This window comes from Cavia porcellus, unplaced genomic scaffold (assembly GCF_034190915.1).
Source record: "Cavia porcellus strain 051 isolate PalLab524CR breed Dunkin Hartley unplaced genomic scaffold, mCavPor4.1 scaffold_27, whole genome shotgun sequence".
NCBI lineage: Eukaryota > Metazoa > Chordata > Mammalia > Rodentia > Caviidae > Cavia > Cavia porcellus.
The window spans coordinates 50,895,958-50,913,284 of record NW_026947510.1 but is presented as its reverse complement, the minus strand read 5'-3'; the positions used below and the strand labels follow the sequence as shown (position 1 = coordinate 50,913,284).

The 17,327-nt window shown below is 40.7% G+C and overlaps 1 protein-coding gene across 3 annotated transcripts in view; it reads left to right on the top strand.

Moving 5' to 3' along the window:
* The first annotated feature begins 2,792 nt into the window (after positions 1-2,792).
* Itpr2 (inositol 1,4,5-trisphosphate receptor type 2) overlaps positions 2,793-17,327 on the top strand; it is a 424,566-nt gene continuing 410,031 nt past the window's right edge. The window contains exon 1 of one of the 3 annotated variants that reach the window (XR_010043892.1): positions 2,793-3,134. Coding sequence is in view for 2 of the 3 variants with exons in the window: in XM_063238415.1 (XP_063094485.1) it covers positions 3,043-3,134 (92 nt within the window). In the remaining variant the exon portion in view is untranslated. The remainder of the gene's footprint in view (positions 3,135-17,327) is intronic. The other 2 variants (XM_063238415.1, XM_063238414.1) reach the window with 2 other exon arrangements.

The window sequence follows — 17,327 nt, the reverse complement described above, 5'->3', positions numbered from 1 at the left end:
GAAATCACTCACATAGTTCAGAATAGTAAGTTTATTCTTTTCATCCTGCTCCTACTCCCCCATCCCAACATCCAAGGAACTAACGTGTGAAGACACAGGAACATAGCCAAAGAGGCCACATCCCTTCCGCATGGCTGAGTCACTGCTTTGAAAAGGCCTGAAGGAGATGAGTCCCAAGTTTTAAACTAGAATAGACTGGTACGTGTGTGCATGTGTGTGCATGTGTGCGTGTGCCTGGGTGTGAATTTGTCATAGCTAATAATACTCTAAATCTAAGGGCTCTCCTCGAAATAGTATTAAGGAACAGAACACATAGATTTGATAGAGCATCATTGAAAGGAAGTGATTAACAAAACTCATAATTTCTTTGTATTTCATGAAGCAGGTTACTCAATAAACCAATTGCATTTTAAGAAGTATATTCACTGCAAGGGAAGGAAGAGAGGAAGACAATTCATGAAAGACTCAGTGGACACATAACAGCTGGAGAACACTCTGACTTTTGCTATTGATCTGAGGATCTCCAAGTGAGCGTTGAATATAACCTACCCTGAAAACACTGTCAATGGAAAAACTCCTTACTGGAAACTTACTCGTTAATAGATTCACTCCTTTGAGAGTAAATGTTTCAAATATTATATCCTGCTCTATTTATTGCTTCTCTGTATAGACTTTTTAGGGCAGGATTCCTAGGCTTTGTGCTGAAGCTACTGCCTCAGCTTAGGAGACTGAGTGCTATTTGGTTAAACTGATGTTCACAACTGGTGAAATCGTCAGTGGTAACACAAACATTTAAACATTAAACAAGTCTACATGAATTATTTATTATTTCATGTACCTATCAAATATCCACTGAAATTCTAAATGGGCACTCCTAGGCGTCGAGAGGGACAAAATGTGGAGGCATTGACTTCATTCTTTGGATGCTTCTAGTTTGGTAAGACTTGATATACACAAATAACAAGAAGACAAGGTCGAAGTATTGCGAGGTAGCTTTAAAACGTTGTGCCCTCACGCCAGGTATGCAGCCCTGAGGCACAAGTGGCCCAGCTCCAAGCCAGGGAGCGTGCCCTCTCTAAGCCAGAACTTGGGCACACAGCTTGACACTTTTACTTGGTTAGCCTGCCCCCTGCTCACTTAATTATGCATTGTCACCAAATACTTTGAGGAAGCCAAGGACATTCTTGACTTTGACCAATAATCACTGAGTAGTACAGGGAAACACAGAAGGTGATGCCTGAATCCCTTGGATAAATAGAGTCTTCCGTGTCAGGGTTAGCATCTTGTTTCATCTCAGGTTTTATTTTAAATAACTTATGGCCCAATCTCTTGAAGGCTCCCAGCAGTGCTATGTATATAGAAAGAGGACTCCTGTCACATGTCAGGCTAAGTTAAAACTAACCTTTTAAGCTGCTAAGTAACTTTTCCAGGGAAGAACCAGAAGTAAAGAGATCTCTCAATTGCGTGGTAAGTCAGGGAGTGACTCAGTCTTCAGCATGTATCAGGGCACACAGCCTTCATCCTGGGATTCTCCACATTCACTAAGCATTCTCCTCTTTCCTGAAGGCTTCCTAATTGCAAACATTTGAATATTAAGTTTATTTTTCTTTCTATATTCCATTATGTGATTGTAAAACGAAACCAAAACCAACTTTGACCTTTGTGACATCTGAACTGGAAGCTGCATTGCAATGTGGTCAGTGGCACAGTTTGGCACCCAACCCTGTGCACGCCCAGAGTGCCTCTGCTTTCTGCAAACTTCGCTCTGCAGAGACTGCTTAGGTAGCGATTTTGAGCCTGGCCAGTGTGTCATAACCCACACAGAGTCCGCCTCTTCCAGAAGAGTAGGGCAGGAGGCTTTTATTCCCGCACAGAAAAGGTACAGAAAAGGCTCGCAAACGCGTCCCACCTCCAGGGTCCCTGATAATCGCCAGGCTTTGAGAGCCACCAGCGTTTCAAGCCAGCAGGCCAAGGTCGCTGGCGAGGCCAAGGCAGCGGACTCCTGGAGGTGGACGTTTAACCTCCAGTTGAGGAAGAGCTGGGGGCGCGGCCTTGGAGCTCAGAGAGGCGCTGCTCTACCCAGCCCCGGCCGCCAGCGGTTGGCCGCAAAACTGCTGCTCTGCCAAGTGACACTGACCTCGGGGGAGGCTCGCAGACACCTGGACAGGTGCCGACAGGCAGGTTTCACTAACGCCGAACGTCTGAGAAAAACGAAAGGAAATAAGACAAAACTGCACGCTCCCCACGAGACCTTGCCCCTTCTTCCCTCCCCCCTCTTCCTTTCCTCTCTTACGTTTTTTATTATGCACTAATTTTTTTTTTTTAATTTGTGTGTTTGCCTTTACTTCCACTCTCTCTTGGTGGGCAAGTTACCCACCCCAACCCATCCCATCCCGGGTCCCCCTTTTCGTATGCGGGCGACTCGCTGGTTCCTTCGCCATCCCAGGACGCCTTCCGCGCGCTCGCCAACCCCTTCTCACCTCCGGGGCCCCTCTGGGCTCCGCGCCTCCGGGGCAGGGAGGTCCCGCGCCCCTCCCGCTTGGGGTCCCCGCTGGCCCCGCCCCCGAACCTGCCCCGCCCCTGACCCCGCCCCCGCGGTGACCCCGCCCCCGATCCGCCCCCGGCCGCCGCCTTCGGATTGGCCGCCGCCCTCCGGCTCCTCTCCGCCCCTCGCCGATGGGCACCGACCGCCACCTGGTCCCAAAACTCTCGGAGGGGACCGCGGGGCTCCGCCGGCTGCGACTCCCGAGGGGCGGCGTGAAGACGCGGGCGGGAGGGGACGCGCCGGGAGGGGAGGAGGAGGAGGAGGAGCGAAGGTGTCACGGAGAAAACTTGGGGAGGAACAGGAAACCTGCGGGGAGGCGCGGCTGCGGCTTCTGGGGCGTCCGGAGCCGGGCTCCCCCGCGCGGAAGCGGGCTGCGCCCCGACATCCCCGGCTGCGCCCGGACGTGGTGGGTGCCGGGGCGTGCGTCCCAAGCGCCGTGGCCGCGGCGGGGCGCGAGCACCAGGAGGGACGTCCACTGTGGAGCATGAGGCAGCAACATGTCTGAGAAAATGTCCAGTTTCCTCTACATAGGGGACATCGTGTCCCTGTACGCGGAGGGCTCGGTCAACGGCTTCATCAGCACCCTGGGGTAAGCAGCGGCGCCCCCGATCCGCGCGCCCCGGGCCAGGTGGGGTCGGGCAGGGTCCCCCGCTCGCAGGAAGCCGCGGGGAGGCAGGACTTTCTCAGCAACTTGGTAATCTCCAGCGCAGAGACACTTCAGAAAAGGAGGAAGTGATTCAAAAGCCCGGAGCCAGGCCCGGAGAAGACGTCTTGGCTGGCTTCTCGGCGCTCGGTTTGATTAAAATGTGTGTTTGTTTTCCTTGAAGGGAAATCAGAACACTTCCACTTCCCATCTTTCCCACCGCTGCGGCGCGCTCGGCCCCTGGTCTGTCTGCCCTGGGTTTGGAGAAGCGGTGGGTGGAAGGAGGCTGTGGCCTTGACACGAAGCTCTGGCGATGTGGGAGACCCAGGGTGGCTTTGTCCTTGCAGAGCTGCTCACCGGCTCGCTGAAGTAATTTGCGTTCAACTTTGCCAGAAAGAACCTCTGCGCCTCTTGGGTAGCCTGGGGCGTCTGGCTGTCTGGGGTCCAGGTCTCAGACCTGCCTTTTCCCTCTCCTAGCTTTGGCCCTCGTGGAACCCGGGCAACTGCGAGGCTCTCGAGATTTGCCTTGGTTTATAAATTAGGGAAATCCGTAACTATATACATAGATGAAGGCAATCTGCTAAATAAATAGGATTTTTGATCACTAGCATTTTCTCTCTCCTGAGCGTACATACCACTGTGCATGACTGGCATCCAGCAGTAGATTTTGATGCATGGTTTTTGTTGTTACCTCGTAGTCCCAGGCTTTTAACTCCCTTAGTCTTAGAATTTTGGGGGTGAGAAACTGACGTTTCCACGTCTGGCTGGTCACTGTGTTTCGCTGTTAGGTTTTGGAGCACATGACCTGACACGCAGTTTCCCTGCACTGTGATGAGGAACCTTGTTATAACGGAGCGCTGCCTGCTTAGCTCCGGGACTTGGAAGCCACCAGTGGTCTCACAGTTAGTTCCAGAGGCGCAGAGGTTTTCTGGTTATTTTCGCATTTCCCCAATTGATTGAGAAGGAAGATAGATTTAATTTAATCCCTTTTCTGCCAGTGTTAATCTTTTCTCATGAAACTGAAGTGTGGAAGGAAGAAATAGCAACGGCGAATGCCTGTGCTAGGTTTGTAAATCGTGTTTCTGAGAGAATTCACAAGTACAAGTTGAGTTTTGGGGACTCTGACAAAATTTTGCGGATGAAGTCTGATGTACTTTGTTGGCCTCTAGGTGTGTGTAATGCGGTAGGTTTCCTATGCATAAGCCTCATGAACTTGGGTAGGTCACATAACCTATCAGTACCTTAGTTTTAAAAATGCTATTAAAAATGGTAGCTACTTCATAGGATTGTGGTGAGGAAGAATAATGTTAAGTACTTAGCATTATACAGGCTTGTATAAGCACTTACACAAGTAGTAGTAACTGCACTGATTATGACTGTCTTGGTGAGTGTGTGCAATAGTGACATTTGTGGATAAAATAATAAAAAGGATGGGAATAGAGTATAAAACCCAAACCAAAGGTAGTGTCTTGTTTAGTTAGGTATGCATATGGATAACTCATAAAACAAAATACTTGCAGGACTATAGGTGGTAAATCAGGACACAACAACTTCAAAAGATGTTGACTATCTCTTCCTTACATTAGCTATCAGGAAACTGAGGTAAAAAGAAACCAAGTGACCACCTCAAGATGCAGGGTGTGATGCCAAAAAGTGGAGCTGTAACCCTACCTCCAGATTCCCAGCCAAATGTGTTTTTCTTTGATTACACACAATATTTTTAAGCCTTGACAGGCATCAGCTTGAGTAACTATTACTGTAGCATATAGTTTTGCACAGATATTTCTTCTTATGCTTTTTTTTTTTTGGTACCCCAGATTGAACTCATGACCTTGCACTTGCCAGGCAGGCGCTTACAACGCTGAGCTAAACTCCTGCATATATGTCTTCTTTAGGCAGTGTTTCTTACTTGTGTTTTGGAAATCAAGGCTCCTTAGAATGTCTTTGTGTAGCACATTACAGTAATTTTCTGTTAATGAGCTGACTCGTGTTGAGATTAATCTGATATGCAGCTGGATGCAGTTGAAGAAGGGCCTTTACAAATGCTGCTATTGGTGACAGCTGGTGCTTTGAGTATTCTTTTTCTTCGATTGCTTGTGCAGAGGACCCTATACCCTCCTAGTACGGTAGAAGTGGGAGTTGGAAATGACCACACCTCCCGCCTGGTATTCGCTTCTGAATGGCTTTCCAAAGGGCATGAGGGAATTCATTGCTGACGTGCCCTGATGGAATTTCCTGGCTCTCAGTGAAAAGTGTCCAAAGGGTACTCAGGGTAGCATGATGGCAGTGTAGGTTTAAGTGGGTTACAGGTTAAGAGGATCCTGATGCAACAATCACAAGAAACTATAAAAGTGCTGTGATAATCCTAGCCAGCTGTGGTGGTTCATTACTATAATCCTATAGCACTGTAGGAGGCCCAGATGGGAGGATCACAAGCTAGTCCATCCTGGACAACTTAATGACTTACTTGAGACTCTGTTTGGAAATTACAAAAGAAGGGCTGGGTTTGTAGCTTAGTGCAGAGGTCCTGGGTTCAATCTTCAGTACTGGAAAAAAGTACTCTAAATAATGTGTAATATCTATGATACATAAAAATATAGTGCTTTTTTTTTTTTTTTGGTACTAGGGATAAAACTGACAACTTCACACTTACCAGGCAGGCACTTATGCCACTGAGCTAAATCCCCGGCCAAAATATAGTACTTTTCTGCTTTGAAAACAGGATAACATGTATTTGTATGTTGGGAAACATAATTTCTGTAAAATTTTTGGAATATCAAATAAAATCAAACTTATGATCATTAAACTAATGATCATTTCCAAACTATGTTGTACACAAAAATGTAAATAATGTTGCAAAAACTTGTGAGACGCTTTCAAAAAGCGTCTGCCCTTTTAATTAAGGCTCATTTAATTTCTGAAGGGATCATGCAGCTTCTTTTTAAAAAAATTTCCTAATGTTTATTGTGCTAAAATGCAAATAACATAAACTCTACCATTTCAATTACTTTAATTTATATATGTAGTTCAAGGGCATTAATAACACATTATTGTGTAACACCATCAGCATACATTTGCATAATTCTTTCCTTTTGTAAAACTGAAATTTTATATTTATTTATTTATTTATTGTTTTGGTGCTGGGATTAGAACTCAGGATCTTGTGCTTGTCAGGCAGGTGCAAAGCTTACTTTCATCCCATTTTAAAAAAAATTAACATGTAGGTAGTTTTCAAGGCTATGGATTCATTAATGTAAAATAATTCTCTAAAACTTAGGGACGAAAAGTTTTACCTATTGAGAAATAATCCCATTTTGTTTTGTCATAGTTTAATTAAGGCTGCAGAATATAATATGTGAATTTTTTTCCAAACAAAATAATAGGAGATTAACCATGGTTAGTGTATTGAGGCTTGCTATCTTCAAAGTTGTTGCTTAGATTACAAGATATGGGCGTGAAAAAAGTGATCAAAGCACAAAACATTCTTTTGGATGAACTATCAGATATTAGTAGTGCAATATATCTATAATATATATATAAAATCAGATTTTTTTCTCTGTGTTAGCTTCTGCTAACCTTTTTTTTTTTTTTTTTTGAGATAGGTTTTACTAAGTAGTTCAGGCTGGCCTCAAACTCATGGCAACCCTCATGCCTCAGCCTCCTGAGTGCTGGGATTACAGGTGTGCACTACCACACTTGGCTGTAGCTTCTTGTTGTTGGAACAAAGTATCTGAGATGTTTAACTTTAGAAGAAAGATTAATTTGGCTTACAGTTTGGGAGGGTGTAGTTCTTGACCAGGAGGCCTCCTTGGTTTGGTCTCATGGTGGCTCATTGTCATGGCAGTTCATGTAATTGAGTTCATGTAATCGAGTTCATGTAATTCATTCTCCTTTTGGCAGAGGAAGCAAAGAAAGAACCTGAAAAAGGACAGGTCATACTCTCCCCTTCAAAGGCAGGCCCCGAGGAACCTCATTTTATACCATCCCCAAAGCTGAAAAGGTCCTACCGCCCTACACAGTGCCAGGAGTTGTGACCCAAGACTTTAACCCATGGTCCTTTGAGGGATGTTTAAGATCCAAGTTATAGCATTTTTAATTGAGAAATCAGGCTGATCACTTAGAACTATAATTCTTTGTTCCCTTTGATTTCTGTTTATGACACTGCATATATATTTTTTAATGGCCATGCATGGTTTTAATGCTTTGGACTTTCTTTTGCTTGGTGAACCACATTGTCCTCGCAGTTTTAGGTGTTAGGAAGCTCACCAGGAGTGGAGGCCCATGCCACAGGACCCCTTATCTAGGCAAATGGTAGTGTAGTAAGCTTAACCATTGTACAATGGGTAGATACTGCATTTTGCAAGTTGGTTCTAGGACTATGAAACCAAATGATTTAGTATAGTGATTTCTCATTATATTGATTTTTTAGTTGTTTTTTTGGACTTTTTATTAGTATATGTTTGTAGTACATAATGTTTACATTCCTGGTGGAGAGTTACTGCATGTACATACAACACTTTAATTCCATTTTTCATCCCCCTCCTCTTTCTGATTCCTTCCATATCTTAATCCCCTTTTCTTTTAAGAAAGATCTGTCTCCCTGCTTCCTATTACCTTCTTTCATTTTGATCTATATTTATAATTTGTATTTCTCATGTAAGAGAAAGCCATCTGATATTTAAGCTTGTATGTCTGATTTATTTCATTTAACATTCTGATCTCTAGCTGTATCCTAGAATGCTTCAAGTTTATCCTTGTTTGCCAGAGTTGTACTTTATTGTGGGTAAATACCACATTTTCTTTATCCATTATTCTGTTGATGGACATATAGGCTGTTTACAAGATTTAGCTGTTAGGAATTGTGTTGCTATTAACATGAGTATACATGTATCAGTGTATGATGTCTTTAGTTCTTTTGGAAATTACATTGTTTCAGAATCATTATTTGTAGACTTTCTGTATCAAAGACAGAGTTGATAGTTTTGGGTGGATTTCCTTGCTTTTCTGTTACTCCAGGGTCTGTTCTCTGCCTGTTGCTAATTAGCCTTGTGGCTTTGTTCATATCCTTCATTCTGTTATCATTACGTCTTCCTGCAAACAAGGGACAGTAGGTGCTCTCTTTCCTTTTCCTGGAGAATTTATGAAATTGAGCAAAAAAGACAGAAATGAAAGACTTCTCTTTTTTTGGAAGTAGCTAGGGAAATCACATTAGGCTTATACTTTTGCATGTAAAATTACAAACTTTCTTCAAAGACTTATGAATTATTAAAATGAATCTAGCAGCTAGGCTGGAGACAGTTGCATTGTCTCTATTTAGCGAAACTAATTCATTCTGCTATATTAAAAAAAGATCAATGGAAGAGCTAAACATTAGGCTTAAAGTAGCAGATTTCCATTTAGCTCTTCACCCATCTGACACTGGGATTAGCTTGATACTTTTCCTAGTTTACCGAAGGAGATTTAGACCCAGAATGCCCCCCAGAAGTCTCCTGTGTTCATATGGTGGGGGTGTCGCTTTTGGAAGGTGATTGGATCATGGTTAATCCAGTGTTGGGAGTTGGGTCTAGCGGGAAGGATGTGTCACCAGGAGTGTGACCTGGAAGACATACTCTTGTGCTTGGCTCCTCCCTTCTCTTGCTATGCCGCGTGGCCGCTATGACATGAGCATTTGTCTGACATCCACCAGGCCATTGCTACCTTGAAGCCAGCAATCTGGGGGGCCAACTCCCTGAGACTGTGGGTGAAGGAAACTCTCCTCCTTCAGGTTACAGGTGCTGGGTACACATTTTGTTTTGGCAGTGGGAAAGTGACTAATAACAGGAGGGCAGTTAAGTTTACCCTGCAATTCAAGACAATGAATAGATGTTTATTTGTAAGCTAATTTTAATATTTACTGTGTAAATCAGTTTAAAGAGTTTATTATTTAGCTTTGGGGGATATTTACAATAGAGCAATGACATTTTCAGCATAAAAGTCATGGGATTTCACGGTGTTTGGGTTTAGCAGATTCTCGGAGGCCTTTCTGACTGCAGATGTAGGAGGAGTTTCATAAGCTCTATAGAAGAGCTTTTCAGTTTCATTGTTTTTAGACTATGAAAAATTTCCCAATTGCAAAGATTTGCAGTGTTCCTTTATTTGCTAATTATCCTTTAACCAGCATATACCTGAACCTTCTAAGTCCTGATTTCTTATAAAATTGGTTACAGTTATTCTTCTTTCAATTTGGATAGGTGCAAGGGTCCTGGTTTGTATCTCCTCATTTAATTTTCTACCTAAACATCTGTGAAGGAAATACTTGTATTGACTTAGAGAAAACTGCTTCAAATCCTGTTGAACAAAGATGGTGAATATATTTCAAAGAAATGTTTTTTTCCTACTGGTACATCTTAAGACTTACAGTTTTATTTTTCTTGTGAAAGGGAAGGATGAAGTTTTGGCATGAACTGTACAATTTAAGATGCGGTGTTAATTATCCTTCCTGACTCCCTGTATTTTCTGTATGTTGGCGCTTTCCCCCCCTTCTGTTGCTGCCGTATCTGACAGCAGACATTTATGTTACTGAGTACATCAGCTTGACCTCATGTACCACGGATAGGGACTGAGCATTGCAAAATTCTTGGGATGAGGGATAGCAGGATCAGTCCTTCCTTGGCCATTCATCTGGCTGAGAGGTTAGCCAATGAGAAGTGTGTATCCTGGGGTGTGTGTATCTGTTTAAACCATTGCTACCTTTTACCTGAGGGTTCATCTTAGCATCTACTATGAACCAAAACTGACAAGTTAAGTATCAGAAAATTGTCAGGGGATTCCAAACTGAACACCAGGAAACTACAAGTTACCTTTTATTTCCTTTTTTTGTAGTTATTACTAGGAAACTAGTTATTATTAGTATAGTGGAAGAAAGTCGGGTCAGTAATATGAACAGTTATGATGTTTAACTTATCTCATTCAGTAAACATATAATCTGTTTCATTTTACAAGTCTGTTTACAAATGTAAGAAACACATCTAAGCATGACTGACTTGTTCATTTCAGTAATTTTAACACTCAGTGTGAAAATATGCTACAACTTCTATAGTGTTATTGTTTGAGAGATTTTTGCGTAACTGAAATAAATCAACAAAGTTTTTATTGACTGTCTTTGACATGGATAGATTAATGCTCTCACAAATTCAGACCAATAGCAATGATATAGTTTATAATGACACTAACCCACAGAGCTCCCACCTTGAATTAAGAATGGGTTAAAATATCAGATTATGCAGGAAACAACTGTGATCATTAAGTTGAAACCAGGGCCACATCATAGATCAAGGCCGTGTACCCATCTTGTTAATGTGATTATGCAAAGCAGGCTGCAGATTAATTAATTTATTCATTTATTCCGTAAATGCTGATTGAACTTATACTGAGGGTTACATTGTAAAGAGATACCAGATATTAAACTTCAATATTATCTTAATAAATCTTCCTTTGAGAATTTATAATATGACATGGCTAGAATTTGTGGGAGAACTTTGCTCTCAGTGTTGCATGATCAAGAACTGACTGATCTTTTTTTTTTTTTTTGTTAAAGAAAATTTTTTTTTTTATTTAAGAGGAAAAAGAGAAAAACACAAAACAAAACAAAGCAGTGTAAGGTTACACATAATACCGAACTACAAAAAAAAAAAAAAACATTGCAGTAAGAAATCACCCGTTAATAGACTACACATTATCATCTTGGAAATAGCTGCTCAAATCACAGTATCAAAGAATACAAAGTAGACATTCAAACAGAGAGACTGCAAACAGCTGTGTTCAATGATCCAAAAACATTAATATAGTCAGCTATTTAACACCCCTAAACACACTTGCTGTTATATCCGTTAGAGCTCTTTTTTTTTTTTCCTCGCTCTCTTTTTTACAACAAAATTTACACATTTCGGATTTTATTACTCCTTAGTTCTTATTACTTTTTTGGGGGGGGGGAGAGAATAAAGTCAAATATGGCAAAACAAAGCTGTAAGTCAAAACCAAGGATAGACATAGCACATGATGTAGAACAGAGTACAAGGTTTTTAACAATGGTTATCAACGTTGTCTCTTGTTTCCTTAAATGGAATTGTCTATCTCATTAGATATTATAAAGTTGGACAAAACAGTAGAGAACAAGACCAATAAAACTTAGGCATTGTGAACATTACAGGACTTCCAAAGGAGACAATAGTCAAACCAGAATGGGCATCTTTGTGAATCTTATTGCCTTCAAATTAGTTGCCTATACCCTCAGACTTGCTACTATCGCACAGAATGGAACAGAGTCTAATCAGTCAAAACAAGATCGTGGGAGTACTAGAACTGACTGATCTTTTAATTCTTATGTGGTCAGCACCTGACATAATTCCTGGTACACAGTAGGTATTTAATAAATATTCATGAAATCATTGTAGGTCCTTTGTATATTTAGAAAGAGCTAAGATTGATGTTGAATAACTGTAGTTTAAGGCAGTTATTTGTTGTCAACATAAAGGTGTCTAGAGACAGTATCATAGGTGGTCAGAGAGTCACATTCTTCCTGAGGGTTTCAGGGGGAGAGGTGGCACTTAACCTGAACTTTGCAGGATCACAAAGATGGATCCCTTATATCTATGCCCATAATTGATCATACATTCTTGGAACTTTGGTCTTTCATTTAAAAAAGTCAGTGAAATTTTACTGTCCATTTCAGTAGTTCCAAAAAAAAATCAGATATAAACAGTGAGACATTGCTGAGCGAGACAAATGCAGGAGAAATGATATGAAAACCAACTCTATATTTATTTAGCAAATGTGAGAGGTTTAAGCATCCTTGAGGTCCTCTGAGATCAAGAATACTTGTGTGCTAGATTTATAAAGACTTGAGGTAATGAGGCTGAGCCTGTAAAACTTGATCAAGAAGACACTTGGTAATTTTTTGGGAGAAGTTTAGACAGTGTGCTCAACCTCTTGTGGATACATGGTTTTACTCCAGTTTCTTTCCAAGTATTTGGTAGCATTTCTTCATGAGTCATAAACTTAGAGTCCTATAGATCCCTGAGACACTGGGAATAAGGACAGCTTTTCATTGAAAAGAATTCTTTTTGCCTCATCGTGCACACGATTGCTTACACACACACACACACACACACACACACACACACACACACACGCAGTCACTGTGTAGAATACCATTCTATTATGTTTGGAGTTCACTGCATTCTCTTTTCCTTTTGATGTTTTGACAGTGACAAAGGTCGTGGATAGATTCCTAGGAATGCAGGGAAAGTCAAAGGAACTAAACAAAGCATAATCTAAATTTGTATCTAAACCCCTAGAACTCAAACATGTGTTACTAAGGTTTGTTATTATTGAGCTTCTTGAGTCCCTGCTAAAGTATCATTGTAAAAACTTCTAAGTGCTCATTATAAAATGCTTGACTTTTTGTATACTAGTTATCCAAGAGAAATCCTCAGCAGGAACTAGACAAGACTTAGGCTGTGTGTGAAGTAAATCCTAGTCACCTCACACTCTGAGACCTTGTGGTAAAGACTAATTATAAAACAATTAGTAAGTGCAAACACTGCTATTCTCCATGTATTAGCTCCTGTTCAAAAGAGAATTCTTCTAATCATGCAGGGAATTTATATGTTATCAGCACAAACATCAAGAGCCCAAATGACCCAATAAAACATAACAAAAAGTGGGTTTAAAAGTCATTGGTTAACCTTTCTAGGGACAAATTAAAGTTTATCATTTATAAAAATTTCAGAGAATAAAATATATCCTTCAACTCTTTGCAAATCTTGTTTAATTCAGTTATTTGCCAGGCTTACAATAAATTGCCTTGAAACTCATGAAAAACAGTTTATAGATGTCGCTTGCCAGCCTAGTTCATACTATCTGATCTCAAAAACCCAAAAGATTAGGAAAGCAAGCAAGAGATACTTGTGTATCACTAGCAGGACTTTCTCTGTGGGTCCCCCAGTTCTGTGACCTGGACCCAGCAATTCCTACATTCTGTATTTCCCCTCCTCAGGTCGGATTACAAAGCAGTGGAATTTGGCCCCACTTGGATTAGTGTTGATCCCTTTTGTCTGCCGAGGTGAGACACAGTGACCTGGCTACCAGGGAGACTGCTGTGAGCAGACCTCTGATTTCCGCCTGCTTCTGGAAGCGGTGTCGTTTTGCAGCTGGGCATGAGCTGGATGTCACTGCTTACATAGTAGGCAACTGAATACAGTAAATCCTTTGTGCCTTTTAAAATAAACTGTGGTAAAATATACATGATGTACAGTTTACCACTTTAACCGTGTTTAAGCATGTAATTTAGTGGCATTAAGTAAATTCATAGTTCTAGATAATCATTATGACTATGTTTCCAGAAATTTTTTTCTTGTTTCAAGTGGAAATTCTGTATCCATTAGACAGCAGGGATATCCAACCCCTGGGCCCTGGACCATAGCTGTCTGTGGTCTGGGCACATTGCGGTTTGTCTGTTAGAAACTGGGCACATTGCAGGAGCCGAGAGGCTGGCAGGTGGGTGAAACTTCATGTATAATCACAGCTGCTTCCCACGGCTTGCATCACCCTCTCAGCTCTGCCTTACATCAGAGCAGTGATAGCACTGGTTCTTACAGGAGTTGGACCACTCCTGTCCCTACTGTGAACTATACAAACTAGGTAATGTAATGCTGGATGATCTGAGGTGGTCCTGCTTGCGCTGGGGAATGTAACTATTATGTATCACAAACAGACTGATAAAAAAAGAAACTAAAGAAGTCTCCCCTTCCCCAGTCAAGGGAAAAATTATCTTCCACAAAACAGTCTTAGGTGCCAAAGAGGATGAGGACTACTTCAGCCAGTGCATCCCTGTCTTTCCCATCTTTCAGCCCCTGATAATTCTTATTGTCTTTTCTGTCTGTATGAATTTGCTTCTTGTAGTTACATTATGCAAGTGGAATCATACAGTAGTTGTCCTTTTGTGTCTGGGTAATTCATGTAGCATGTTACTTGTTGAATGAATATTTGTTGCATATTTGTTGAATATATAATTTAAATCTCTAAAGAGCTACTAACAACAATCCTTTTCTGGAAAAGAAGTCATTGTCAAAAAATATCTTCAGAAACATAGGAAACTCTTCCAAAAGGCTGTTTTCCCTGGATTTATGGTGCCATTAAGTCTTGCTATCTTAAGTGCTTTAGTAATCTCTTCAATGATCCATTAATAATATCTCTGTACACACTCAGGCTAATGTGTGATAAAATGCACATGCTAAATGTACATGACCTTTCTCGATGGTTTGCAAGTTATAGCCATATCAAAGAAAATTCTATTTCTGCAAGTTCAGTTTTGTTCATACATATAGCTAGAGTGAATTTGTAAAAGCTTTGTGAGACCATTTCTTAATTTAAAGCAGCCCTTTCTTAGTGTATAAGTATATAATAATTCTAGAGAAACTTTTTAGTGTATGTGCTACCAAAGCCAGATAAGGGAAACATTTTGGCTTTAACTGTTACTGTCAAAGTTTAGTTGCAAATAATTTGCTGATACCAAATCCAGGGAGTAGTTGAGGAGGTTGTAAAATTTTAGGAAAATAGGATAAAACATATGACACTTCATAATTTTTTTTTGTCTTTTTCCTTTTTTTATCGGTACCGGGGATCGAACTCACGACTGCCTGCTTGCAAGGCAGGTGCTTATGCCGCTGAGCTAAATCCCCAGCCCCCATAATTTTTAGTTTTAAAATTCAAGAATAAGTATCTGGAGAATTCTGGATATTCAGATAGAGTTAGAGAGTGCAGTGACCAATATATTTTATTCATTTCCATCTACTGACTGGTTCTGCTGTAATGTGCTGAGTGCCTCAAATCATTTTGGCTTATTCTAGAAATCCTTTGTGGTAGCAGTATACAGATGGAGACTTCTTTTAAGACTTATTTATTTGTAAGAGAGAAACAGTGAAAAAGGTGGATAGGTACAAATATAGAATAATTTGAAAAAAATGAAACAAAGCATTGAATTTTCTACTAGTTCTTATGGGCTATGCACCTCTATAACAGATGTTTAAAATATCATTAGAAAGATAGGTTTGAGATGATAGCAGTAAATATTATCAGAATTTTATTTCATTTCTTTAACAAGCTAATCCAGTTCAGTAATATGATACTCAGTAAAGACAGTGACTTATGAAATTGACTATTAAAAATGCCAACCACAGTTATGTTAGAAAAGCCAATGTTAAGTTAATGATTTAAAGACTGATTGCTTGTGTTTAGAGAGTGTTCAAAGTCACTGCTAATATCAGGGACATGGCTACTTAAACATTTGTATTGTAGAATTTGGCTTCAGGCAGATTTTCAAGCAAGGTAATTTTAGTTCTGGTTCTTTATGTTAGGTGAAGAAGGAAATTTTATTATATTTAGGATCCTATACTTGTGCCTAGGAATGATAAATCTTGAGTGACATGTTAAGTCAAATCAAGATTTAGTGTCAGTGAAAGTGTTATGAAAAATTTACTAAATTAATGCACCTCCATGATTAATAATATATGAGAAAAAGCCTTTTATCTGCCTTTCTTCCTTTATTTACCTGTCAGGGTCATGATTTAAGAGTCTTTTTTCCTGGTTAGTACAAACGAAGTCATTGTTATCTGTTGGGGCAGACATCAAGCACTTATTTCTAGTCTCAGTTGCTAAAGATTCTCGCAGAAGGTCTTTTAAAACATTATGATACCGCAAGTCTAAAAATACTTCGTTAATAATGGGGGAATCTGAATCAATAATTATTTTGGTAAATTGTCCTGTGGGAGCTTTGACCATCAGCAATTTCTTTGGAGATGACTATCGGAAAAGTGAGTGTCTAAATATAATCTAAGTAGATTAACATTTGTAATGCATATGTTAAAATATGGAAGTTGTACTTTCATAAATTCTGATGAATTACATCAACTGTATCATTTAGTTTGAAACATATTGAACAAAGGCATTGTTAATTTCATGTCCTCTATCAGAGACTCTAGGTGCTCTCCAAAATGTATTTTTTTCTTTCTTCCTCTTGGAAGTACTTGGGTTTGTGGATGTCTGGAATAAAAGTCACATCTCCTCGTCTTCCTTGCAGCCAGATGTGACCTTGCTATACTTTGCAGGAAGACCTTAAAAGAGATGTTTAGTCCCCTAGCCTCATACCACTGGGCGGCACATGGGCAGGGGGGGAGGGCATCTCAGACTATGCAGATGGTGCCAGCTCACTAGAAATAACAGAGCACCAAGAAAGAAATCATGTCAAGTACTGACTCTGTTGTTTTCTAATGAAAGCTGAGACTAGATGGGTGGTGAGGAGCTGGATGGTTATTGTATCAGGCAATGTGAAGTCCTTGAAGGATTTTTAAGTGGGAAAATGAAGTAATCAGATAGAGTTCTAGAAAGATGAGAGCGTGGTAAAGAGGGAGCCTAGAAGTAGGCTGCGGATGGCAGGCACAAGGATCCTTGAGATAGTAGCCCGAACCAAGCCGCTGCGCTGGGGTACAGTGGCTTCTTAGCAGACCCTTGAAGGAGGATGATGTCTTTATGTAGTGCTTCACTTTAGACCTAGAAGAGACGTACGAATTTAAAATACCATGGCTACTGAGGTTTTATTGCTTTTAAAAATTGGACATACAGATTTGAAGGAAATTTTCATGTGCTCACATCTGGAGAAACATCTTTGTATCCAGCATGCCTTGAGGCTCTCTGATTTCTGAGCTGTAAGCTTGGACCACGCTACCTTTCTCTAGCTCTCTACTTTGATCGTGCTTTTTTTTTTTTCATTTTAGGTGTATGAATATTCTGTCTGCTCCCCTGTCTTCCTGCCCACATGCCTTTCACCAGTGTCCTCACACAGATTTCAGCTCCACCATGCTTGTGACTTCCCTTTACCCACGACAGTGCCACATTCTTCTTCACAAAAATTTTTGATAGTTATGATTTTGATTTTGCTGCTGTTCCTATGAGTATTGGATTATGTTTGTTTCTTTTACTAGGCCTGAAATTCTGCAAGGGCAGAGGCTTCATCTAGTTTCTTTCAAAATTATACACCTTGTCTCACATAGTACGTGTCACACATTCAGTCCTCACGAAATCTCTTGAATGCATGAATGATGT